The 27,980-nt window shown below is 36.7% G+C and overlaps 1 protein-coding gene across 1 annotated transcript; it reads left to right on the forward strand.

Annotated features, from left to right (window-relative positions):
- The first annotated feature begins 3,458 nt into the window (after window positions 1-3,458).
- LOC118180550 (zinc finger BED domain-containing protein 5-like) lies at window positions 3,459-4,244 on the forward strand. The gene has a single exon (XM_035349628.2). The coding sequence runs from the start codon at window positions 3,459-3,461 to the stop codon at window positions 4,242-4,244; it is 786 nt and encodes a 261-aa protein (XP_035205519.2).
- The last annotated feature ends 23,736 nt before the right edge of the window (window positions 4,245-27,980 follow it).

The raw sequence follows: 27,980 nt of genomic DNA on the forward strand, positions 1-27,980 counted from the left end.
ATGCGCAGTGAATTTCGAGGGTAGTAAGGACAAGGCATCCTTTTCTTCAGGAACAACGCTCAAGATTTGAGGCAAAGTATGTGCTTTGCTTAATTTAAATTTTAATATTAATAACAAATTTATATTTCCACCATAACCTCTGTGATAGGAATGCACACGTAACGTAGCCCATGGTGGAATATTCCGGCGCTGATGCTTGCAAGGCAACTTTATACAGAGTCTTCCAGGAAAAATTTCGTGCGCAATAATTAGCGTGTGTTCAATTATTTTTTTGCTAACGTGGGGAATTTGTTTATTTCATCTTTACTCCAAGCACTTGTTCTGCCACTGCTGAAGAATAAAAAGGACACCGATAGAAGGTTCCTTTCTTTGACATGATAACCACTAACCGGCTAAGTTTCGTTATTTGTGTTTGCTGCTTCAGATTTAAAAAAAAATCCTTAGTTCTGCAGAATAATACATTATCATATGGAGCTTGGAAGGGGTACTAATAGAGTTTTAAATTAAATGCCTTGTGCAATGCAAACCTCGAAAGAGAAAACTTGCCCCTAATGTCCTATTAAGTAGCAAGAAATTATGTTAAATTTTGAAGAACTACAAAATATTCTTCCCCTGTAGTTATGACGTGTTAGTATGCTGGAGAACGAAATTCTTTCAATCACTCGCATTGCGGAGGAAAAGTGAGGAATTCGCTTTGTCCGTTGTTTAAATACTGCGTCGTCTGAATGCTGACGATCTTCAGCATGCACAGTCCGTTTACGACGAGGGATGGGTAAAAAGATATAAGAAGTGATACCTCGCCAACTCGTTTCGCTTTGAATACCTAACTCTTAAGAGTGACTTATCTCTTATTCAGTTATTCAGTGCTCAATTACAGATTAAAAGTACTTAATAAGTATTTTATTGATACATTTTAATAGTGCATACCAGTTTATTAATACATAACTACCTATTTATATATTTATAGAAATGCCCTGTATGCGCCGTATGCCCTAAGAAAATTTAGGACGTAAGTAAAGTTTCAGTTTTGCGAATCTGGAATGTTCGAATAATGTAATGCGATATGGACGTAATGCGAATATTACACAGAAAATAAAATAACACAGGTTTTTCCCAAGTGAGCGAGCAGTGCGTGCAGTCTCCTATCTCGGGAATATATCACGTGATGTATGAATAATGACGCTCTGCCATACTAGCGCAGCTAGTATTCGACATATGGCACGGCACTGCAGAGAGACTCTCTCCATGACGTCTTGCTTTTCTCCGCCCATCGCGGTTGTGGCCCTCTTCCTTCTATCCTCCTTGCCTCCAATTTTTCCTTATGAGATTCTCAGTCTGAATTTCTACTATGTCACGTGCCTCAGGGCTTTAGTTCAAGGAGCCAACAAAGTTGCCCTGTGCATAGTAAATGCACCGTTTTTATATGTTGGATAAGTGCTCAATGATGATTACGAGATGTACACAAACATCCTTTATTCTACATTGCTAGTCTACTATTCTATATTACAGTTATGATTAATAACAGTAATAAGTACAGTTACATATATAACAGTAAAGTTGCCGTAGCCGTAGCACAGCAATTAACTTACTACTTGCAATAATTACGCTGGGCAGTCCATAAGACAGTCAAACCACAAAACACACACCAGAACAATGATAATAATAATAATGATGTATAAATTTGTAAAATGTTTAACATGCTATCAGGGAAAAAACAGATCGATGGTAGAAAACATGAAATATCTTTTATATCAGAAATCCATTCGCACACAAAGTCATTATAAATTAATCCAAAAGTGGTTATAGGCAGCATAATATTTCATCTTTGGATATACTTATAAGAAGTAATTAAGCGATTTATAAGGGATTCACAGAAACCTGGTACAGGAGATATTTGTTCAACATATGAAGAAATTAGTTCGGAAATCTCATAACAGAATGCATCGTATATCGAATAGACATATAGGCAAGTGACGCATCTGTATATATACAAAATACGGCAACCTATCTGGGGTGAACGATAACAAGAAACCAAGAAATCTATTCAGCTATTTATAAAATTAATCAGAATTTACGTCTATTTATGTTCCTGTCAAATCATCTTTCTTCGGCAGGTATCACCTATCTTACTAACAGTTATTTCATTTTTTTTTCCTGTACATTTCCCACGAACCCAAAAGTTTCTGCAATCACAGTTGAGCTTCGACAAGTAAAATTCCAGGACTTTTAAGTTTCGAATTTGCATTTAGTGTGTACTTTCGATCAGCAGTGTATTACACCAGTAAACAAAATATATATATTTAATTTCATTTAGCTTTTAAGTCTTTTGACGAGAACATTTTAATTACTGGGTTGTACTAGGTTATATTACTAGATTACATTTATATACTTAGGGCTGCAAATGAAGTTTGTATCTTTTCTTTTATCTTTCCATTCAATATATCCACTGGCAAGTCATTTACGTAACATATTAAGTCAGTGTTTCTCAACCTTTTAGTTTTCACGGCCCAACTTTCAATCATAATTTTCATTGCGCCCCCCTCCCCACAGCATACAGTAAAATGTATACAATAATAATGTATTTTGAGTATTTTGGCGCTAAACCTACACTACAACCTTAATTTTAAACTCTAAAAATTACCAAGAATACGGAAATTTATTGACTTTTTGCAACACCTATCCTCAGCATTGAAAAAACAAGAATCCTATGTCTTTTTATTGCTCTTGTGTCCCGCCATGTCGGGCATTCTCACGGTTTCGCGAGAAGTTTCGATTTGTCTTGAATTTGTCTGATCAGTTTAAAAGTTACGTTAGGAGCGTGCGCAGATATGAACAAATGTTTTCTCATAGGGAGAAGGAGAAAGTTCTATGACGCCAATTTCAATTCCAGACAATCTCATTCGAGTCGATCCTTCTATCGCTATTGAATCTATTCTGAATGTTATATATATTTTCGTGTAATTGCAATTCACCGTATTAAATATTCACGGCAGCAGACTTATGCAGAATTATGGATAAAATTTAAGCGGGCGTAAGTGAGCATTAGACGATAGACAAGCATCAACAAGTGCACAGACGAGCGTGGTTCTGAAAATAAAATCAAGAAAATATTCTCAAGAATACTTGAATTTTGGGTTCACTAGTACTGAAGTAAATGAAGAAAAAAGGCCCCTGTGTATCATTTGCTCAAAAATGTTGGCGGCAGACAGCATGAAACCTAATAAACTTAAACGACATTTGGAAACGCTTCATAGTGAGTACGTAAACAAACCCAGATAATTCTTCGAATTAAAATTAAAATCATATGAAAAGCAAAAATCATTGTTTAAAAAAACTTTGCGAATGAAAAAGCTTTAATTGCCTCTTACAAAGTTTCGTATAAAATAGCCAGATGTAAAAAGCCTCACACCATTGGTGAAGAGCTTATTTTGCCAGCCGCAATTGAGATTGTAGAAATTATGTTTGGAGATAATTTTGCAAAACAATTGCAGTCTATAGCTCTTCCAAATGATACTGTTGCCCGTCGAATTTCTGATCTAGCTGAAGATGCAGAGTGTCAGTTTTTGCCGAAGTTACGTGACAAATTGTTTTCAATACAACTCGATGAGGCAACAGATAGTAATAAAGATGCTCATTCCATTGCCTATGTTAGATTTTGTGATGATTTGTCAGTAGTAGAAGAATTATTTTTCTGCAAACCAATAGAACTCAAAGCAACAGCACTCGCATTATTTGCTATATTAAATTGTTTTATGAACAAGGAAAACATAGAATGGAAAAATTGCGTCGGAATATGCACCGATGGTGCTCGTTCTATCTCCGGAAGATTCCAAAGTATTCAAGCACTTGTGAAACAAAAATCGCCACAGTGCGTCTGGACACATTGCATGATCCACAGAGAAGCTTTGGCTTCCAAAGAAATGAGTCCTGGTTTGAATATTGTGTTAACTACGGTTGTAACCGTAGTAAATTATATAAAAATGAGACCCCTGAAATCAAGAATCTTTTCCGCACTTTGTAAAGACATGGGTGCAGTACATTCAGCGTTACTATTTTATTGCGAGGCAAGATGGTTATCACGAGGGAAATTTTTGCAACGTGTTTATGAATTAAGAGAAGAAATCGCCGTTTTCCTACAAGATGAAAACAGACCGGAAACTGAGAATTTTCGTGATAGTTTATTTGTGATGAAATTGAGCTACATGGTCGACATATTCGAGAAATTAAATAATTTGAATCTTTAACTGCAAGGAGCAAATACGCATATATTGGATACGAGTGATAAAGTTAATGCTTTTTGTAGGAAACTTGAGTTGTGGAGCAGAAATTTAAAGCAAGAAGATTTAACTATGTTTGCAAATTTGAATGATTGTATTAAAACTTACAAGGCTGAAGAACAACATGTAAAAGTTGTTTTTGTAACCATTGAAAATCATTTAGCAATGCTAGCAAAGAATTTTAAAAAGTACTTTCTTGCTGACGACAAACTGATATCAAGTTACAAGTGGGTGAGGGATCCATTTCAAAATACTCCCGAAGGACTCTCAATTGAAGAGGAAGAAACCTTCATAGACTTCACGGCAAGCGGTGAAACCAAAAGACAATTTAGTAATAAATCACTCTTTGAATTTTGGACAGGAGTGGATGATGAGTTTTCTGCACTAAAAACAAGAGCATTTCGCGTTCTACTACCATTTTCAACAGCTTACCTTTGTGAAACTGGATTTTCTGCGGTGGCTTCTTTGAAAGCAAAATATAGATCTCAGTTAAATATAGAAAAGAACTGAGAGTGTCTGTTTCTAATATTAAACCTTCCTTCGAAAAACTTTGCTCTGCAAGACAGGCCCAAGGAAGTCACTAATAATTATTAAATTTGTTTTTAATTAAGTTGTTTTAATTTAATAAGTTAATTATTAAATATGTCGAAATGTATTTTGTTTGGTATGTGTGTGTTCTTTCCTTTCAGTCACTTAATCATATTTTTTTAAATAACATTTTCTCTTGGATATGCTCGCTCCCCCCATTAGTGTGCTCGCGCCCTCCTAGGGGACGCTCCCCACAGGTTGAGAATCACTGCTATACAAGAATAAATATTTCAATGTTTGTAAAGTACGTCTTTTTAAAAATAGGCAATATAACAATTTCTGTGATGTTTGGTAATTTTTTAGAACAAGAATATTATCTTGTGTTACATTACAACTTTTCCTGAGTACATACACAGGGTGGTTCAAAACTATATGTCAAAAATGTACAGGCAGACAGAGGGGACCTGAATAAGCAGATTTTATACAGGAATGCGTGTGTAGTAATGTCGCATTAAAGCACTAGCACGTAAAGCAGTATGAATCACCGGAAACTGGAAAGACAAGTAAAGTCGAAAGAAAAAAATTATTAACAGTTACAATAGGCATTTGAAAGAGTGGCTACCAACAGAGATACAAAATTCATTGGCGACACATGGATCAGCGTATTTTAGAAAAGATTTCAGGTATGTCGAGCATATGTCCAGCAACAACAGACAAGTGGGAAACAAGATCTTCTACAGATGTGACTGGACTCCTGTACACGAAGCCTTTAATATGACCAGAAAAGAAGAAATTCAAGCAGGTTAAATCAGGAGAACGCATTCCTCCCCATCCTATCCAGTGCTGGCCATAGACAGCGTCCAGGTGATTCCTGACATTCCCACTGAAGTGAGCTGGGGCTCCATCATGCTGGAACCACATTTGTCTGTGAACAGCTGGTTTAAGTAAGACATCCCCTTAAAATTGCTCCTTGTGCATTCTTTGAGCAGTTAATTCATTTCTTTGTGCAGCCCTATACATGAAATGCATGTCGGCAAGCTCTGCATTGGTGTAATGATGCATGCTGTTCGAGATCCATACGGAAAATACAGAATCCAGTTAGGATAGCGCTTTTATACGCCGTAATCATCAGCAATCTCTACCGGCTCAATGCGGCATTACTGCACACATTTTCCTATACGAAATCTGCTTATTTAGGTACCCTCTACTTGCCTTTACATTTTTGACATATAGTTTTGAACCACCCTGTACAGCATAAGCCAGTTGAGCTGAACCAATTGATCCTCAAAGCAAAATATGATGAGAAGTGTGACATACATTTCCATACAAAGAGCCTGCAAAGCATGTATTTTAATGAAGTTTTATCAGGGAAAACTGAATAAGAAAACTTAAATTCTCCCTAACATCAATTTTGAACCAACTTTCATAAACATTACGTGCCAAAATATTGTTTAAAGTAGTTAACAAAACTATAAATTCTTTGTCATGGTTTTAAAAATTTGTAACTCAGTTTTTTTGGGGGCGAGTGTGTGTGTGTGTGTGTCTGTATATAGTAGCTATTATCTCTCTCAGGTTTTCATTACATCTCCCAATCTCCTGGTAGATCATTGAAACTCATTGTTTTTAATTTTTTGTCTTTAGTAAGCAAAACGTTTCCCAGCAATAAATGAAATTTACTGAGTTAATGAAACTTAAATTAGGCAAATTGCATTGAAATGGTGTTGCTACAGAGCATGAAAAAAAAACCTTCCTTTTTTTAAGATTTAAAAGCTGGTAATTATGCTGTATACTTTATTAAATGTTTTCTACATTTCTATAATAAAAGAAGCTTTTAGAAACATATGATGCAAGCAATATATTACATATGTAAGTAACTTGTGACTATGTAGACTCAAGATATACTTCCTGCTAAAACTTTTAAACCTTATTGCATTCTGCTTTTGGAAATTGGTGAATGAGGATTCTCAAGCATTTTTTCACTAAACAGGTCTTGATTTACTTAAAATAAAAGCAAATGATTCATCAAAATGGCAGATTTTCTTTCTTGATTGAAGTATATATTTATTTATCATCAGCAGTTCTAATATTAAGAGCCATCTTTTTATTTAGAAACATCTAAAAATTCTATGTAAAAAATGTCCATGTAAAATCGCAGTGTGTCAAACAAATGTATTAACGTGGAGATTGAACTTGGCATCACACTTAATGTATGCAGGTAGGAGTAGCCAAACGTTGTTGGCAGAAGCTACATATTAAAATTAAGAATCATTTAATAGCCATAACTAGATATTTATAGTTTTTAAGAATAGCTGGTTTTTAAGAACGTTGCTATTGAACCCCCAGAGGTCAATGAGGATCAAAAGGGTCGATAGCAAATATGCACCTACAATTTATAAGAATAATCAAGCCCCCATTGAATAAAAAATGTATAATTAATCGTTTATTGATATAAAACTACACATGTGGTAAGGAAGAAAATCATACAAAATAAATATAAGGGGAAAATACATAAAAAATTACTTAATAGAAGTTTAAAATTACATTTTCAAAATGTATAAATTAATTATGCAAAAGTACAGCATAAAAGAATAAATGCAGGAACAAATAAAACACAGCCAAAAGTATAAGAATGCAAACTTTCTCAGAAAACGTATTGTTATATACAAAACGCTTGTAAATTTAAAAATTCCAAGACATTGAAAATTTAAATTTGTCAGTGGCTCATGGAACCTCTGAATTGCAATATATTTGATCTAGATATTATGATGCAAGAAGAGTTGATTACATTGAAGGAGGATGTTCAAGCAGAAGTCTCATTCAAAATGAGAATAAGAAAATGGGAGTTTGGGAATTAAATATTATCAAAGAGAAATATTCCAAAATAAAAGTTATCATATAATGTTATAGAGTTTCTCTTTTTTTTAACATAGTAGATGTACTCTTTAATCAAGATGAAAATTTTCAATGTAAAAAAAGAAATAGGTTGAGCATTTTCGCATGAAGTAGTCTAATAAGAACCAAGCAGTTTTATGCGGAACACTTAAAAAAGTGCATCATTACATCAAGTGCAGCATTCACATTAATTAAAATGGAACTTTTCTGTAATGTTGTTTCTAAAAACATGTTTACATTTGTAAAATTAAACATAATAATAATAATACAGAAAATAATATAAAATAAATCTAGTAACCAATTTTGGTATTTCGGTCTTACAGCAGCCCCCCCCCCAAAGACTAAATCACTAATCAACTGAAATATCTTCCTGAAATCTTGTCGTGTGTTCTTATACCTCGCTGCATATTACATCTCAGTTGAATACCAATTAAATTTAGGGGACTGCTATAATAAAGATTAATATCTTGCCACGTGCTCTTCTTCTACTTTGATGCATGTTACATCTCAATCGATTTCCAATTAAATTTTCGTGGCCGTTACTATAAAGATGTATCACAATTTTTCTTAAAACTTTTGTTTATATTTAAGTTATCTCTAAGGATCAACAATTTTCGTGTATATCGTTGTGACAGGCTGAGTCACAGAGGGAGAGTAGTTGCGGTATACGTTCGAAATTCCCTTCGGTCATGCTTAATCGCCGAGGATAGAAACAACTCCCATGAGTTAGTTACAGTTTCAGTTTTAATACCCTTTCTGGGTACCATATATTTTAGTGCCTTCTACAATCCTCCTCAAGTGAAATTCAAGGAGGACATTCACATTCTTAAGAATATTTGTCCTGAACAGAACCAGTTTATCTTAGCAGGCGATTTCAATGCTAAGCACAGAGAATGGCGTTGTCGTTCTACAAATAAAAACGGATAAACCCTGTATGACTTTTTGAACAATTACCCAATTACATTGGAAGCGCCTGCAGAATTTACATATCGTCCTGATAATCCTCATCAGGCAGATATCCTCGACCTGCTACTTACTAACACCTCAATTCCGATGTTCACTGAAGTTGTACATGAACTGATTTCTGATCATTTGCCGGTCCTCGTTACACTTCGTATGGCCAAAGAAAGAAGCTGCGAGAAAATTAATCTTACTGATTGGAACCTTTTCAAAGACATCTTGCAGGTGACCCCCCCCCAAATATTGGAAGTCTAAGGACCAGAAATGATATAGATTCAGCCACTGATATTTTCACAGACAGCATAAACACTGCAGTTAATAACACTTGCAGCTTCTCGTCAGGTTAATAAGGAGCAATTTGTCGGTAGGGACTTGAGGCCGGTAGAGCATTAGGGACTTAATTAAAGATAGAAACCGGCTAAGGAAAAGTGACTTGGAGTCCTCTGGTTAAGAGAGAATTAAATCAATTAAACAGTCTCATTAAAAGAAAATTACTGAGCATAGAAATGAGGTTTGGGAAGAAAGGATCCTGAATCTAAACCCAGAGGACGATTCGCTATGGAAGTTTATTAAAAACCTTAAAGGTACTGCTACTTGCAACAGGCTTATTTATACTGACAACAACATTGCCACTACTAACAACGCAAAAGCACATGTACTGTCTGTATACCTAGAACAGCAGTTTATACCAAACCGCATCCCACGCAATATTGAGTTTACCTACGAAGATTGCTATTATCTACGCGACTAGATAAACAGTCAGAAATCTCCCAAAATTTGCATCTGAGGACCAGGATATTAAAGAAATTAAAGAGACGAAAGGCACCTGGCTATGACACGATTAGTAACACGGCTATTAGAAATCTGCCTGTCAGTTGCATCACGATGTATACTAGCATCATAAATGCAAGTGTAAATTTAAGTTACTTTCCCGTCAAATGGAAGCATGCGAAGGTCATACTTCTTCCAAAGCCCGGCAAAGATAAAAAAAACCTGATGGATACAGACCTATCAGTCTGCTTTCAGGCTTCGGTAACACTTACGAAAGAACAGAACAGATTAATTTATTTAACAGATTAAAGCCTTATTTGAACGTCCTCACCCCGGAGCAATTCCTGTTTCGAAGCAAGTTGTTCACCACAAAGCAGTTAGTAAGGCTTACAGAGTTTTGCAGAGACGCACTTCATAAGAAACAGAATGTGGCAATCCTCATGCTAGACGTGGCGAAAGCTTTCGACCGCGTCTGGCATGAGGGTCTTATCTACAAATTAATCCATTATAATATCTAGAGAGAGCTAATTCAGCTCATTGTGTCCTTCATCCAAGATAGAACTTTTAAGGTGGCTATTGGAAAAGATCACTCCAGCATCAGGCCAATAAATGCGGAGGTCCCTCAGGGATCCAATTTAGGTCCAATTTTGTATCTATTGTTTGTAGCAGATTTTCCTATGTCGCAGCTAGATAAAAATTTTTTCCTGGGATGTTACGCGGACGACACAGCCTTGGCTGTTAAGTCCGCAAAAGCAAATTTTGCTATTCGTAAGCTGCAGAACATCACGCCTAGCATTGAGAACTGGTGCACAAAGTGGAGAATATCTATAAACGCCCAAAAATCTAACTTGCTCATAGTGCGACGAAAACATATCAAGACGCCTATGCAGGAGAATATTACATTATTTAATGAAGTAGTCCTAAAAGTTCGAAAAGTCACCTATCTTTGTATAGTAATTAATGAACAACTTACCTGGAAGGACCACATCACACATGTTCGCAAAAAGGCGTTCCATGTTATTAATAGCTTAAAGCCCCTTCTAGCGAAACTTTCAAACCTTGACCTAAGAAGAAAGTGTTTAATTTTCTACTATTAGGCCAATCATCACATATGCATCGCCTGCTTGGTCGACGATAGGTAAATTGGATATTAAAAGGGTGCAACTAATACAGAATACAGTGCTTCGTACTATTACCTAACGAGCATGTGTATGATAGTAACTTAACTCTTCATCATGACTTGCTGCTGGATACACTTGAGGAGCACATACGCAAACTTAATAGGCACTTTTATGATAAGGGACTTAAATGTGATCACATGAATATTTTCCAGACTTTCAACTAAGTCATATTAATGAAGGATATAGACCTACGTCTATTCGCGGCCCACCTCTGTAACTCAAACTTCCCCACTTGATAAATTTCGTATATATTTGTAGATAGTTTGTATTGCATTATATGGCAACGTTTCCACCTCTGTGCATAACCTTGACCCTCTTGACCGAATGACACCGGTCCCCTCTTTTTGCCACTTCCTATTTGCTGTATTAACGTGACGATTGAATTATCGTGATGTCGCCATTGTGGCTAGTTTGATAGAGCCGGATACGCAGTTCACAAGACTGCATTGCCGGCAATAACCTGCCAGTCAGCCAGTCAGTCCAAGAGCCAAGATATTTACTGGTATAGTATACTCTTTTGTAGCAGAGGCCAGAAGTGAAACTGACGATCCAGATCCAGAACTTCAGACGTACCACGGTGCATTTACAGCTGCTCGCAAACTCGTCATTTGAATCAAGTAAATCTTTGATTCACTTAAATTTTCTGGATATGCACTCTTATTTATAGTACACTTTGAGGAAATTTGGAATTAAGTAGTTAAACCATTACAATTCTTTTTTAAAAAATTCTTTCAGAAATCAAATTCAGCCATTCCGAGGATTTTGAATGAAACGTACACAATTTTGTGATTCGCTTATTTGGGAGCTCACGATTTCCCACTATTGGTGGAAAATAGCTGTGTAGCCAAAAATATCTCATTTTCATGAGTATATGGCGCAGGGAAGGTAAACGGTTGCACTCCTTACCTGTGCCATATACTCATGAAGATGTTTCAATTAAAGCATTAAAGCTTCAAAGAAAAACCAGCTTCTTTGATATAACTGTTGAAAGCCTACATTCAAGCGAGTATCTGAGTGTTTATGTTTCTTTGATTAATTGTCACAGTATATATGTAGCTTCGTGTATTATTGGAGTAGGTGAAAATTAAATGTTATTTCTTTTTTCCTTATAGTGGGGAACCTATCATCAGCGGAGGGGTAAACTTCTGAACTCCAGTAATTTGATCCAGGTCTAATCAAAAAATGAAAAAGAACGTATCTTCGAAAAGGTTAAAAAAATGTAGAAAATTTGCGAGAACAACTATATAGATAATTAACACGTTTTAATATTTGAAAGTTTAGCAGCAAACCTAAACTATTATTTAAATACTTTAATTAATAAATACCTCTTGTGGGGGTTTGGAAAAGCACTCCTAAGGATTTTAGAACTTCTTTAAATTCTGTGAGGTTTACGTCAAGTGCACAGTCATCGGAACATGCGCTTTCATTCAAGTTTCCGAAATATTTCCTACAGTGCTTGGCGGTAAACAACAGGGTAAAAAAATAAAAGAATAAAAGTAGCGAAACATCAATTAATATAAAAGCCACCGCTCTGCCTAAAATACGCAGAACAGTTTGATTAAAGAAGTTTCCACAACGATATGGATCTTTTCGGCGTTTTTTCTATTTTTTAAAATACATAAAGGACAAAAGTGTACGAAAAAACTGGTGAGTACCAAGTTTTTTTGCACTTGCTATCATAAATATTGTAATCTGGAACGCTAAATATGATTTAAAATATCCATGGCACCATCGACTCGAAACTTGTTGTGACGTCAAATGCATTTCGAAAGAAATCTGAAATGTTTTGGAATCTGAAGAACTAAATTTCCAAAGTATTTGACAATCCAAACTATATAAGCTGCATTCATTTTTTAAATTAAGTAAACTGTTATCACGGAGTTTCTTGAAACTTTATCACAGATAAATACTGGTATTGATCAACAGTAATGAACGATAATATCATACATTTGTTAAGGAACAGAAATGAAGTACTTTCCTGAGACCAAATCACAATTATAACTTTTAACTGTTAATCTCTACAAGCTTCCTTCACGTGTCTCAAATTGGAACGGAAAATTGATTCCGAGCGTTTAAAGTTGATCTGCGTTTTGTTATAAGACATTTTTCTTGAATTTAATTTTAATCAACTTGTCTGTAATCAAATTTCTTACTGATTTAATGCCTAAAAAAAACCTGAAGCTTCAATCGTCATTATAAAAGTTGTGATAAAAGTAAAACATAATTATGAAAATAAAATTTTCTAATAAAAATTGGATTCTCAGTCATATAAATAAGCAAATCTCTATCTTCAAATCTTTCAATAGGTGTATATCACAGCTTGCAGATTTTTGAGAGCCGTTATTCATGTTCGGTGTTGTGTGGTGGTGTATTTAATTATGGCAAAGCACACTAGGTCTATCTGCCGGAGGGGAGGGATGCCTTCGTGGAGGACTTTCTAAGGGAAACTGGCTCGTATACACGTTACACATGGGGAAAACCACGAAAACGCCCATGCAGCCAGCCCGTTCGCGGGATTCGAACCTCGGACCGAACTACCAGTGTTTAGCGACTTTACCACTCGGCCGCTGGTGGACCCCTATTCATGTTCGTTTAATGTTCGTTAATCAAAATAATGTAAAATTGAACACAAAGCCACTAAAGCATTAAAATTTCTAGAAACCGTTGCCATAACAATTAATGTCAGATTAATTCTAATTAACTGAAGGGAAAATGTATTCGCTTTTCACGTAAGATTGCTACGATGGCCTCTACTTCAAGACAACTTGCTTATGGGGTTAGTGGTTTTTCTTACTATGAAATGATAATTATGAAACTAGGTTCAATGTAATATAACATGGACTCTATTATGTTGTATCATCAACATTTACTTTGTAGACTCAAATATAGCAAACAGAATTGGAACCTAATTTAAAATCTGCGCTCGCTTGAATTGGTTAAACGTTATTACAAAGCTGAACTATCTGTGAGATTATCTGTTAGATTTGTATATTAACCCAGCCTCAACAACTAACACTCAAAATTATCTAATTTTCTTAAACATTAGTGCCTGTAATTACAAGGCAAGTTTGGTGAAAGATCGAAATTAAAGTTTATTAAGCCTTTTATAACCGAAAATACAACACAAATATAAAAAGTTGACTTGTTGTAATAAAAGTGTGACAAGGATAAGGCTGATTTATTTTGTACTTTTATTTAAATATTTTTACACATAAAGTTGAATTCAAATTTAAACATCTGATTGGGAAACCATATCCATAAGCTCGTGAGATTTTTTTTTTTTTTTTTTGAAATGCCAGTAACCCGTGCGTAGGCACTATCTACACTCATGTCCATAAATTAAGGATAATGCAAAATCAGGCAAAGAAAGAGTTAGAAGGAAAACAAATCTGACATTTTTGTAAAGCTTATTTATTAAACAAAAGGTAAAGAGCAAAAAAAGATGTTATATGTTTTATATTATTAAAAAAATTAGGGATTTTTTCTCCCTGGAGCAAATTACAAAAAATACCTATTTACAAAAATCCAATATTACATGGTTGGTATTATTGTTAATACACTGTATGTCTCTCAGACGATGCAATACAGTCCGTACACCGCCTAGGCATGCTGGATCTTGGGGATATACACCACTCAAAAAGCAAGTCTGAAGTCCTGCTCTCCGAAGTTCTGGTAGACATGTAGGAAGAAGTTGACGGGCTGCAACACGTCGGCCAAGCATGTCCCACACGTGCTCTACTGGATTCAAGTCCGGTGAGAATGCTGGCGATTCCATACGGGTGATATCCTCCGATTGAAGGCATTCGCTTACGATGTTTGCACGGTGAGGACGCACGTTTTAATTCATAAACACAAATTGTGCGCCCATGCCGCCCCGAAACAAACGTACATGTTGTTCCAGAATGACGTCCCGATAGATTTGGCTTGTCATCGTTCCAATTTGAACATGCAGATCAGTTCTGGAACCCAGAATAATTCCACCCCAAACGAGCACTCCTGCACCACCGTAACGGAGTCGTTCAATGATGTTTTCTTGGTCGTAACGGGTACCTGGAGCTCTCCGTATGAATGTCCGGCGAGAATCAGACTGCAAGCTAAACCTGGACTCGTCGGAAAACATCACACAAGCCCATTGCTGCGGTGTCCAGACTGCATGCTTTCTACTCCAGGCTAACCGCAGGCAACAGTGAGTTTCAGTAAGTGGAACGCATAGCATATAGACCAATCTGCCCTAAGCTTCTATACACGGTCTGCCTTGAAATTGTCGTTCCAGTGGCTGAAGAGAGCTGACGAGACAGGTCTGAGGCTGTGCTCCGCTTGTTTCTTTTGGCAGTAACTGCCAAATACCGGTCCTCATTCGCCGTTGTAACTCTGGGGCGACCTGTGCTGTAACGTCTAGTCACATTACCATCATCTTGTAATCGTTGCCAAAGCCTGGAGATGACACTCTGGGCAATTCCAAGTTCGTCTGATACTTCCAGTTGGGTACGCTCACATTCCAGACGGCCGATAATTCTACCACGTAAAAAATCATCCAAATGCGTTCTTTGTGTCATAACTATTTGGTTATTGCACTGAAATTCTTATAAAGCGCCTGCAAACAATTTTACTTCTTTGCCTGTATTCCTTATATATCACTCTCTTACACTCTCGTCATTGTGACGTACCATCGGTGTCATCTGGTTATTTCCTGAAATTTGCATATGATTCTTGAAGATGTGTGTAGTGAATTTACAGGTGATATATTTATTTTAGATTTCGATTTCCGCGTGACTCCGAATTATCCTTCATTTATGGACAAGAGTGTAATTTTTTCTCCGAGTTGAATATAGCAGTAACTACCTATCTTGAGGCAATGGCGGACACTTCTCTAACTGAGCTAAAATAGTACTTTTGATTTATGCCACATTGAGTTTAATTTTATGTGACTTGCCTAGATCAAAATGTAAGTGTTAGTGAAACATATAAATAGTTATCGCAAACCAACTTTCTAAATGTGAAATTCTTTTATCCGCTTCCGAAACACAAAATTATTTTAAAGTTTCCAACGGAAGGTTTCAGCTGGAAGTAAACCAGTGTTTTTGGTTATTAAAAATGCTCAAGGACTTAAATCGGTCACGTTATGCTTCGAAGAAGTTTTTATGTACACAACAAGATTTACATCTTTAATTTGCTAAAAGAATGCTTAGCTTTTATTCGTCAACAAATGAACAGATCCGCCTTCTATCGGATTTCACTCGCAGGCAATCAAAGTAAACGTTCTACTTAGAATCTAGTTCTTTGAAAAAGAAATGGGTCGCGCAAAATGGACATAGACAAATGTCTAACTATGTAATAAAAGTATGGAATCCGTTTAACTATTCAACACAGTTTTTGTTATCCAAAATTAAAGTATAGGTTGATCAAAGTTAATGTAAGTAATATTTATAAGCTGTGATTCATTGTTAAGGCAATGTTTGGTTACATTTAAGGCTCAGACTGGAGTAGAAAGATATTGAAATATATTATCCCCGCAAATTTAATTAATAAAACATATAAATATATTTAAAAATGAATCATTACGCACCATGTGTAACGGAAATTAAAAAAAAAAAACAGTTTATCTGAATTTTTTTAATTCACTCGCTAAGCGCTAAAAATTCAAATCGTGAAACCTCAGGATTTCTACTGATATCTCCAATTGCTTTGAAGGGAATTTAGAATTTTTTTTCCCAATAACATAAATTTCTTTTATTTGTTACATTATACTCTAGTTCAACATATTTTAAAGATTTATATTAGAAGTAGATGCAGTTAGAATTTAAAATAAAGCGACATCAACCCGATATGGACATGGTCCAATCAGAGCTGCATAGATTCCCGATGCAAAGGCAGCGTTAACAGCGAAGAATCAAAACAAGGGCGTGAAATTGGCGGACCAAAGCAAGTATGAAGGAGACCTAAGAGAAGCTGAAGAGAAATATTAATTTTCAAAATTACTCTTTGTCTCCATAGCGCAATGTGAGAATCACTGTCCTAATATAAAGGTTCTATGTGACATTTCATTGAAAATCCAATTTTTGTATGCTATAGAAGCCTTTTATCTTTTCACTCTTCCTAATTGTTATCGAAGGTTTATCCCAAGTTTTTAACAGTTAATTTTAGTTAAAGATACTTTCCCCTGTCTTTCGTGATTTTAGCTTACCTACCAGAAAGTGTTTTTAGAATTGCGTTTAATGCAAATGAGTAAGAATGTTATTTAAGTCGAAATTCCACTGACTTCGTTACAAAACCCCAGAGTTTGACTTGCAAGATTCGCTCTTTGGCTGCGTCTCTCTCTAAGCTGTTACTAAGCTCGGCCATATTGCAGGCCTTTTAGTACTTCGCCAGCTTATTAGGTATTTCGGTGCCAACTACTTAGAATTTTAATAGTTTCGGCTATAGCTTTTTAGTTAAGTTTTATTTCTGATTACTTTGAGTTTGAGCCCAAGTAGAGGCTTTGTTGTACGCTCTGAGAAAGGAGCTGACTGTGCACTCATATTTTGAAGAATAAAGGGTAATTAACCCTTCTTGAGTTTACGTCTCTTTTCATGAACTAAAGCGATTATTCTCTTAGCTGTTCACGAGGTTCCTACACATTTAGCTGTTTGCTAAAAGAGAGGAACATCACATTATACTTAGAAAATCAAGTTATCTGAATTGAAGATGAGGCGCTAGCGTTCCTAAGTGATCTCATTCGCGAAACATCATTCCGATATATCTCCGAATATCCGGTTTGTTGCGTATTCAAATCATCATACATACATATTCAAATTTAAGTAACCGAAACCAAAAATATGTCATTGTCTGCAACTTAATTTGGGTTCTTTCTTTATAAGTCATCCCACTTACGTACTTCGTCCAGAAAAAGTCAGTCTTGCCTACAGGAACTTTCATGCTGGAAAGAGCGTAATTCACCTTTCCGTTCTGGAAAATGCGATAAAAGCGCTCATGATCGCGCTCGTTTCTGAATCCGCCTTTGACGGACACTAGACTTATAGAAGTTCTTTTTCAGAATGTTTTTAGTAAATGTAAATTAATACTTAGAAATTTAGTAATAAATAGTACATATAATAATATACAAATAACATAAATAGAATTAGTTATTTATATGACTTGGCACTGCAACAGTTGTTAGAATATTTTATTTTCCTAATAATATTTTACTTTTACAAGAGTTTGTGTGAAGATAATTGTGGTCTGTGGGAACTTCCGTCATTGTAAATGTACATATGAATTACAGATTTGTTGTTTAAAAATTTAACTTTAAAAACAAAACCATAAAACAAAATGCAGATTAAATTTTTAAAACACCGAGTCAATCATTATTTCAGTATTGTAGAGAATAATCATTTAGTAATTCACTGAGACTTAGTCATGCAGGAAATCTAGCAAATACTCTGTTTCCGAATAAAATGCATGATATTCTCGTCCATTGCTGTTCATCCTTCCACGCATGTATTGCCTGGAAATCGATGTAATCTTGCGATGTGTCCTGCCCAATGACATATTTGCCGCAAGGGCGCATAACATAATAATAGCCAGACCGGTGGCAAACGGGATCTAAAATGGAAAAAAAAAAAAAAAAAAAAAATGGGTGACTATGCATCAAGCAGCCATCAGCATTTATCACTGATGTTCACCAAATATAACAGCAAACCTGCCATAACACTTTACTAACTTTTAAAGAAATGAATACAACGTATAACGATTGCACTGCCAATTACTTCGGGAATTTAGACCTTCAAATTAATAAAAAAATATCAAAATTCTATATGAACTGCATCTGTCATGGAAAGAATTTTCAATTCGATGACACTGTGGATTTTCAAAATTATGTTTACTGTTTATTATAAAAAATTGTAATTAATTATTTGCCCACTAGTTTTTTCGTACACACCTGCGCTATATGTAGTTTAAAATCAGTGAAAGCTTAAACAGAGTTAAATTTCATTGTATATCTTCTTGAAAGAAACTGCTTTGTTTATAATAGACGGAGCGGTGGATATGTAACAAATAATTAATTCCTATTTCTAATTTACTGCTTTGGTTTGGAGGGGATCGGCGTTACCTAAATATACTTATGTCGTACAGAAATGAATGGCGCAAATGCTGCCGCAAAGCGGAATACAATTTATTAAAAAAAAAAACTAATAGTGCATCAGTTAGATCTCCTCCCATGTCAATACAATTCTATCATCTGGCTGGGAGGTACCGAAGGAGCTTTGGTAAACCAGTCTCTGAGGTGTTGGCGCACCACATATGGAGAAGTGCATGCAATTCGGCAGAAGATTATTAATGTTGGCCATTGATTGCGTCCTTCATTTTGTCAAGCAAGGGGTAGTCCGAGGTCCACCCACTTTGCACGCACATTTGTCATCTTTAAATCACCATGCACAATCGCCTGCACTGTTCCTTGCGCAAGCCCTGTCTCTTCCTGCATCTTGCTGAACATTTTGCGCCTGTTCGCCATGATCATATCTGAGACAGCTGCCACATTTGCTGCTGTATGCGATGCTGCAGGTCGTCCTACGCTGTCCGAAGCTGGCCGTGATAACCCTCTTCCATTATTGTTGCCCAAGTTCTCAATGGCGATGGCGAAAGGGACAGGCTCTGACTTATACCTTTCGCTTGCAGCCAGCTCCATATCTGCATACTGAGTGAGTGAGTGCACCGCTATGATGGCTTCTGACCACGGACATGAACCAAACGAAATTATATACCATCACGGCGGGGAAGACTCCAAAGTAACAAAGTTGAATATTATATACTAATAACAGTTTTTACATATTGATAACTGCAAGGCACTAAGCGTTATTCTGTTTATCTGCTTTAAGTTCTGAACATTTGAAACATTATAATATTATCCACGGTTGTTTCTGCTCTTGTCTTGAGATTTTCTCTATTTTATCAAGGGCTATTCTGTTTTTGAGTGTGTTTTTAGTCCACATTGTCCAGTCACAGTCCGCTGGTTTCTTCAAGTGCCAGGTTCTTGTATGTACACAATGGAAGTAATAATGGTCCGTATCGCCTTCCTCTCCGCATTCGCAGAAAGGAGTATCCCTAAGTCTGAATCTGTTCAGGTATACTGGGAATGGTCAATGACCTGTCAAGAACTGTGTTAGGCTAGCACAGTGGGTCTTTATTTCCATGTTAACTTTTGGCAGTAAGCGAAATGTCCTTCGTCCTACCTCTGCCTCTGTCCATCTACTTTGACAATTTTGTAGCAGACTTGTCAAAGTTGTTCGCTTAATATGAGACCAAGGATGTTTAGTTGGTCTTTCTAATATATCCGTGCAGTTGGCTGCCTGCTTGGCCAGTAGATCAGCGGCTTCATTGCCTTGAATCCCTGTGTGAGCGGGAACTCATTTTAAAGTGGGTCTTTGCGAAATAGGCATTGTCAGAAGCTGTTTCTGAATTCTGTATACCAAAGGACTCCGGCTGTTTTTTTCTTGCGATAGCCGCCAGACTTGATGAAGAATCACTGAGTATGGAGAATTTCTCCTGTTGACATGTGTTCGCATATCTAATTGCAGCACAGATAGCTAGAAGCTCTGCTTGGTATACCGAGTTGTTCAAGCCTAATTTCCTTTTCCACTCGAATGTTACAACTCCATTTTCTAGTCTACAGAAGGCGCTGCCCGTGCCGTTCTCAGTTTTGGAGCCATCTGTGAAAAGGTTGTTACTGTACCTCTGAATTGGTATGTCGTTTATACTGATACTGTCGGAGAGATTAAAAGCTGCTGGATGAAAGTTTTTGCAGTTGTTTTGATCCTCGTAGTCCGAGTGGTGATAACTATGACCCCAGAGTGTTGAAGTTTGACCCAGCCTGGTAACCCTTACGATAGCTGCCTCCCTTTCTACTATCAAATCTAGGGGAGAAATTCCTGCTAGTTGTTGTAGGGCTAGTGTTGACGTGGTACGATATGCCCTGCATACCTGAAGTAGCTGCTGTCTCTGAATAGAGAGCAGGGATCTTTTTATATGAGAGGTAAGTTCGCCACCCAAGATTGCTGCTCCGTAAGTTATTACTATTTCTGTAATGGTTCTATGCCAAATTTTTTGTAGCTTAGATGAGATACCCCATTTATGTGAAGTCATGGGTCTCATGTTGTTGCTTAGGATGCTAATTCGAGTCTTAAGATTCCTGACATGTTCTGACAGGTTCCAAGAAAGTCTGTTGTCGAGTAATAGCCCAAGATATTTCAATTGGGAGAAACATTTTACCGGTATGCCATGGAGTTTAACCCCCCGAGCGTTACGAGTTTTTTCAGAAAACGACGTAAAAATAATCGTGTTTTCTTACCAGATCTGTAGCAAAAACGGCAAGCATTTTTACTCAAACTACTTCAAAAGCGGGGCCCCCTTACCATGTGTATATAATTAAGCTAATTCTCCCCTCCGTTGAATTTAGCGAGTGAAATTAGTTTTCTCCCTATGGTATCTTCGTCACGAGACTGGTTGCTAAAATAGTATTTTATCTCCTATTTGGCTACTTTATAATTTGCACACTAACACATATGCTATATATTACTCGTTCCTTAAATCAAGATATGTGCCGAATACAGAAAGTTTGTCAATATACATCAGTAAGAGAAACTACGTAAAATGCTTTAAATTTCCAGTTTCTTTAAGAAATTGCTTCGATAATGGTGAAAAATTAATCTTGCATTTTTTATCATTATTTTCTGAGGAAATACTTTTTAATATACAAAGGAAATTTGTGAGAATTTTTTTTCTCTCCTGTTCCAATTTTTCGAATACAAATTATTCGCAACTTATTTTAGTATTATGTTTATATTTAATTTTCAAATATTATAAGTTTATTCCAGTTTAAAGTGTTAGATTTAAATAATTCTTTAGATTGCATCATAAATTTATTAGTAGTTAGTTATTTATGACACCGTTTTAACTTGTGATAAATAAATAAAGTATTGTAATAGCGAAACATTTCGATTTTCATATTTCAAAGGAAATTTCCATTTTGAATAGTTCCATCATGACGTTTACACGTACGTATATCGCATAACTTAACATAAAATGTTAAAATTTTATATTTGGGACTTACGACAAGTTTTAGAGCGACGTATGTCCGTACGTATGCATGCATGTATATAGCATAACTTAACAGCAGAATAGATGAAGTGGCTGATGAATGAGATCAGGCAGTTCGGCTTTTATAGAGTAAAATCACTTTGGGAGTAGAAAACAAGTAAATAGCTTGGTCAAAGGAGCTTCTTGAGAAAATAAATGTATTTTCGAGTTACAACGAGTTTCGAGTTTGCTAAACTTGTTATTTTTAATTCTGAAATCGAATTTTAACCATTTTTAGAAATGGAGTTCTTTTTTTCACAGTATTGTGTTACGTTATTATACAAACAACCTTTATCGACAACCTTTTGGGCATACTTATTTGTTTTGCGACTGCCTTTCTTTTGTTTCCTCGAAGAGAAGAGAAAACTCGGAAAAATAATGATGAAAACTCTATTAACCGTAATGAACACAAGTTTAACACCGGAAAGAAGGTACTTAATTTATTACTAGGTTAGAGGTTTTTATACATCAAGGAAATCGTATACAGCGTCTGCCCATGCTGAGAATGAGGGTGTCAATTAGTTGTTGAGGCACTGCTGCCCATTCGTCTTGCAGCGCCAATCGAAGCTCCGTTATTGTTACTTGTGGTAAGGTACGAGCTGCCAAGCGTCTGCCTAGAAAATCCCATACATGTATGATGGGATTGAGATCCGGAGATCGTGCCGGCTAATCCATACGTTCAATACCCTCGCTCTCTAAGAGCTGTTCGGCAGCTACTGTGCGATGACATGGTGCATTGTCGTCCATGAAAAGGAACTGCGGACCCACAGCGCCTTTAAAAAGACGCACATATGGAAGAAGAATCTCGTTACAATAACGGGACCCGTTGACTGAACCTGCGTCGAAGATGTGAAGGTCTGTACGACTACCAAGCATGATGCCTCGCCAAACGAGAACACCGCCACCTCCATACCTGTCACTTCCAATGATGTTCGAGGGATGATTGCGGCTTCCTCGCTCTCTCGAGATGAGTATGCGATGAGAATCGCTACTCAGACTGAATCTGCTCTCATCTGTAAATAGTACTCGTCCCCATTCTTTGTCTCTCCAATTCCGGTGTTCCCGGCACGACAGAGTACGCCTTCTCCGATGGGCAGGCGTTAGAGGTACACACCGTACAGGGCGTCGTGCAAACAGACCACCACCGTGCAGTCTTCTGACCACGGGAAGACGCGATATCGATCGTCCAGTCGCCTGTGTCGTGTGTCTAGCGATTTCTCCCGCTGTCTGACGCCTGTTTCTTCTGGCCTATAAGGCAATATACCGATCATCTGCGGGTGTGGTTCCTCGTGGACGACCACTACTAAACCCCCGGACAGCTGTTCCTGTAGATTGAAATTGTCTCCAAAGTCGTGAAACGATGGTGTGAGAAATTTCGAACTCTGCAGCCACACTTGTCACACTGCGGCCTTCCTCCAACTTCCCAATGATTCGACCTCGGGTAAAAGCATCCAGATGTCGTCTAACAAATTGATTATTCGCCATTTCTCGCTGAGGCAGCAACTCGGTGTGATTTTAACTGCTATACGGCGTGCAATCTCTTTGCCAGAAATACTGATCTTACACCGACAACATGCTTTATATTACTCAGACACTCCCACATTACGTCTACCTGCATATCTGCGCATTTGCTACCGTACATCACCTTACTTAATCTCCTGATTGGTCTTTCTGTCCGCTCTGCCTCTTCGTTCAGCTGATGTGCTAATTTTTCGACTTTCTCCTTAATTTTTGCACACCAGTGTTAGTTCCTGCTGCAACACCTAAAGACTTTAATGATCGAATTTGAATATCAATCCTATCATACATTCGTCGCAATGTGGAACTTTCGCGCATGTCTTAACGGAATCAATCAGCAAAAGTTTACTCATGTGCGAGCTTATAATCAAATCTAGCCTTCCGAATCTTTCTTTTAACAACTTAATTGAGGAATCATAATTTTCGTTTTTTAACGAAAATCCCGAAACTGCTGATAAGGCAGTACCTCCCAAAAGTGTTTTCAGATACGAAAACTTCTCAACCTTACTTAAGGAATTGTTATTATGAATAGCTACTTCGTAGGAATTCCAGAAATCCAACCAAGAGCGACAATCACCATAAAACTTCTCAATACTTAATTTCGGAAGCTTAACTACACTACTTTCGTTTCTTACTACGCGTTGTTCCAACCCAACGTTTTCATTAACCCCAATTTCATTTTGCGAAGCCCCGTTAAAAGCACTTTCTATATGCCTATCTAGTTTCGTTTTCCATTGAATACCGCGTTCCTGATATTCTTCACTCTCAGCAATTTCGTTTTCTAACTCATCTATACCAATTATCGTTTCTATTTCACTATCTAAACACTTAAGATTCTTTATCTTTTCAATCAACTGGTTTCTTTGATCATAAAGATCATCAAGTTTTTGTTCTTTACCACTTTAATTTCACTTAAAGGTTTATTTATTGCGTCTTTAATTTTTGCCAAAAGATTACAAAAAAGCTGCCTAATGCAGTTTCGTTTTTGCCTTAACCTTTCAACTCGTTTCACCATGTTTACACAAACTACTTCTGTTTTCAAAACTAAATTTCAAATCAATTTACAACAACTAAATAATCAAATTACCACTATAAATTCAAAACTTCCTATCACATACAAAATCATAACACTTCAAGAACTGAATCTAAAGGGAGCTACCTCAATTCCATGGTCGCGAGTCAGAAACTTCCAAAACAAAGAAAGGTTCATATTCCATCAGAAGATTCGCAGTAATCACGTTCGGCATTCACTCACAATTCTGTGATATCTTCGTTTCGAAGTGTTGAGTCATTTAATTCACAGTGGTGGTCTTTTGGTTATTTATTGAAAACAATAACTACATGATTGAAACAAAATACGAAATATCATACGCGGCACAGCGCCGGATCTATACATGTTAGCTCATCCTTGGTTCTGCGTGTTCTAACTATATTTTCCCCCCGCCGCGGGAAAAGCAAACTTCAGTTTATCCCTTTAGAGAATTTTAGTTGGAACATTAGGCGTTCTACGGAGGAAACACATTTCATATAAATTGCTAGGTTTGTTAAATCAATATTTCAGGAACTTCATGCAGAACATGAAGTAAATAAATAAAACTGAAATTCAAATTTCAGGATTCGTTGTGGACAGATTAGTTCACTTTAGCAAGTGTACAACAGAAACGATTCTTTGAATAGCTTACATAGATAAACCCTAAATATAAAAGCAAAATATGAAGACAAGCTACTGTTATCTCAGCCACATTCTAAGGGTGAGCCGATAATTAAAAGAAGAATAAAGTATCGTAAAGAGCCACAGAGCAATATAAAATAATGTGATACAGGCAGATATTGGCTGTCACACACTATTTTATATTGCTCTGTGGATTTTATATTGTTTTCGAGGCTGAGATAAAAAGGCTGAATACTGGTAGTTCGGCCTTGGTTAGGCTTTAGAGAACAATGAGCTGGCTATATGATTGGGTTTGCCCTTACTTAACGGCACAAAATACGGACCAATTTTCATCAACATGCGCTCGACGAGAGATTCCCTAGCCGGAGAAAGGTAGCTGTCGTAATTTTCGCTGCACTAAGATTTTCATAACACTAAATACTGCCGAAACAAGACTTTTCCATGTCCTTTTCGAGTGAAATAAATAACATAATCAACGATTCGCGATTGCGTTTTACGTGACATTTTAACTGATGGTGAGTTTCAAATGACGGTTATTGTTTAACGGTGGGGATGGTGGTGTATTTAATTATGGCAAAGCACACTAGGGCTATCTACCTAAGGGGAGGAATGCGTTCGTGGAGGACTTTCTAAGGGAAACTGGCTCGTATACACGTTAGACACGGGGAAAACCACGAAAACACCCATGCAGCCAGCCCGTTCGCGGGATTCGAACCTCGGACCGAACTACCAGTGTTCAGCGACTTTACCGCTCGCCGCTGGTGGCCTATTGTTTAACGAAACAACTGCGGAAACGGAATGTGGGAATAATTGTTAATTGATTTATTCAAAAACGGTGGTTATAGAAATCTTATATAGAAAGAACTGTTTTTTGCTGGGGAGATAGCAAGTGTTTTTAAAATAAAAGAGAAGATAGACTCGTAGTAATAAAAGTAATGAAAGAAAACATTTTTAGCTAAAGTGTGTTTTATTAAATTTTAATGCATATTACCATTATGTATTATTCATTCGCAAAATTAATCTTCTCACTTCACTATCTAAAATTTTGAAATCTGCCTATTATTTATTGGCAGTGGCAATTAACCTATTTCCTCGAGTATTTTTCTTTCCAGTTTCCGCTCTGTACCTGTAATTCATTTACAAATAAATTACTTAGTTATAAAACGAATTGCTTTAATGCTTGGGACCCAGGTGTGCAAGGATACAGCATTCTACTCCGGATCGGCTGATCGAGATGTCGTTTCCGAGCTTTTGATTTTCAAGGTAACTTGCTGTCCTTAATACCAGACACAAAGGATTTAGATCTCCAAACTAAATTAAAGCCGTTCGCTAGCAAGTTAGTAAGTGCCAGATCTACCCAGTCGAAAATAACAATTGGATTTGGAATAGTTGAACTGCTGGAAGAAAGGGTTTTGTGCAATTAAAATTGTTTTGTACGTCTCATCCCGATAATCGTAGTGCTGACGAAGGCACTCTTTTCAAAATTTTGTTTTTTCAAAACATAACAGCACAATTTTTGGTGCATTTTTAGCGCTTTTCTGCAGATTCGTAGGTGCGCCATTCCTAGTATCCAAGCGATTTCATAGCTCTGGGTGGACAGTGCACTTCGGAGTATTTCCGCAAATGTATTTTAGATTTAGCAAGTATTTTAGATTTCAGCATGTATTTTAGAATAAGAAGTCTTGATTGGTCTAGATGGAAGTAGATGAGACAGAAGCAGTTATTTCAAACAATGATTCGAAAATCCGTTACTCTTCGTTCTTGGGCCGTGCTAAAGAGTGTGGATAACGTATTTTCAGGTAAATTTATTTTTCTTTACAAAAATGTTTGTAGATACCATAGCTCCAATAACATTAGTTTTGTTAAAAAATGTGCATCAATGCATGTTGAAGTATGCTGAGATTTCTGAAATACGTTTTTTGCCTAATTTAGTAGAGAAAATTGCGTTAGAATGCCGTATGAAAAAGGGTTTCTTTGGTTAATCGCATGCAAGTCTGAAATGTGGGAAAAGTACAAAAATTGAGTGAAAAGAAGTGTAAAAAGTCAATAAATGAGGGCTTTGAATTGTTTTGTAGTAATCAGTATAGTGTGAAAGAGGGAAGGCATTGATGTGTGTAGGAGAGAAATAAAAATTACTTGGTTGTGTTTGAGTGCGATGAATATATATGCAGCTTTATTAGTGATGCGAAAATGTTTTGCAAGTTCCCTCAGAAATATGAAATCGAAGATCTGAATTTTTTTAATCACACAATAGTCAACTGGTATAATTTCTGCAGGGAAAGATACATTTCTGCAGGGAAAGATACATTTCGGCTATGATGAGAGATATTTGCCAGAACTGGGTGAGTCCTTAAGATAATTGAAGAAGATAAACGTAAATTTGGGGAGTATAGAAGAGGCAGGCCAGTGAAAAGGTTTCGTTTTAGTTTAATATGGCAAGGAGTACTAGGAGCACTCACTCTTAAGGAGGAACGCTTTCGTGGAAGACTTTCTAAAAGAAACTGGCTCGTATACACACTGCACATGGGAAAACTCCCGAACACGCCCATGGAGCCAGGCCTTTCGATTGTATTCAAAACCAGGTCGGAATTGCCAGTGTTTAGAGATTTTAGAGCTCGGTCGCTTTCGGGCCTCGTGAAAGGAAGATGGATGTTTGGAAGAATTGTAAGAGATACGCACAGATTTCTTTAGAGTGGTTCAAAATCGATTGAGTGACTGCTTGCTTGATGTAATCACTGAATGGGTTTTGCCAGGGACCACAATCATTCCCTACTTTCGGACTGCCTATAAATGTCTGGAAGACGAAATATTTCGTACGTGTTTTGCAGTTGCGCATACTATTAGCACTGGGGGTGTATGATCGAAGAATTTCTTCGAAATTTTACTAATCGAATATCTATATGTCTATATGAATATCTGTATGAATTTATGTGGAGGAAAGGACAGTACCACTTGATTGAGAACGATTTATTTAAAGTTTTCTTGCTGACATTGCAAATATTTACTCCGCCACTTTACGCGATACAAATCCCGAAGAAGAATTTTTTAATGCATCTGCTGATGATGATG

This window comes from Stegodyphus dumicola, chromosome 11 (genome assembly GCF_044657685.1).
Source record: "Stegodyphus dumicola isolate Sdum_Otavi_A_Nest chromosome 11, ASM4465768v1".
NCBI classification, from domain to species: Eukaryota; Metazoa; Arthropoda; class Arachnida; order Araneae; family Eresidae; genus Stegodyphus; species Stegodyphus dumicola.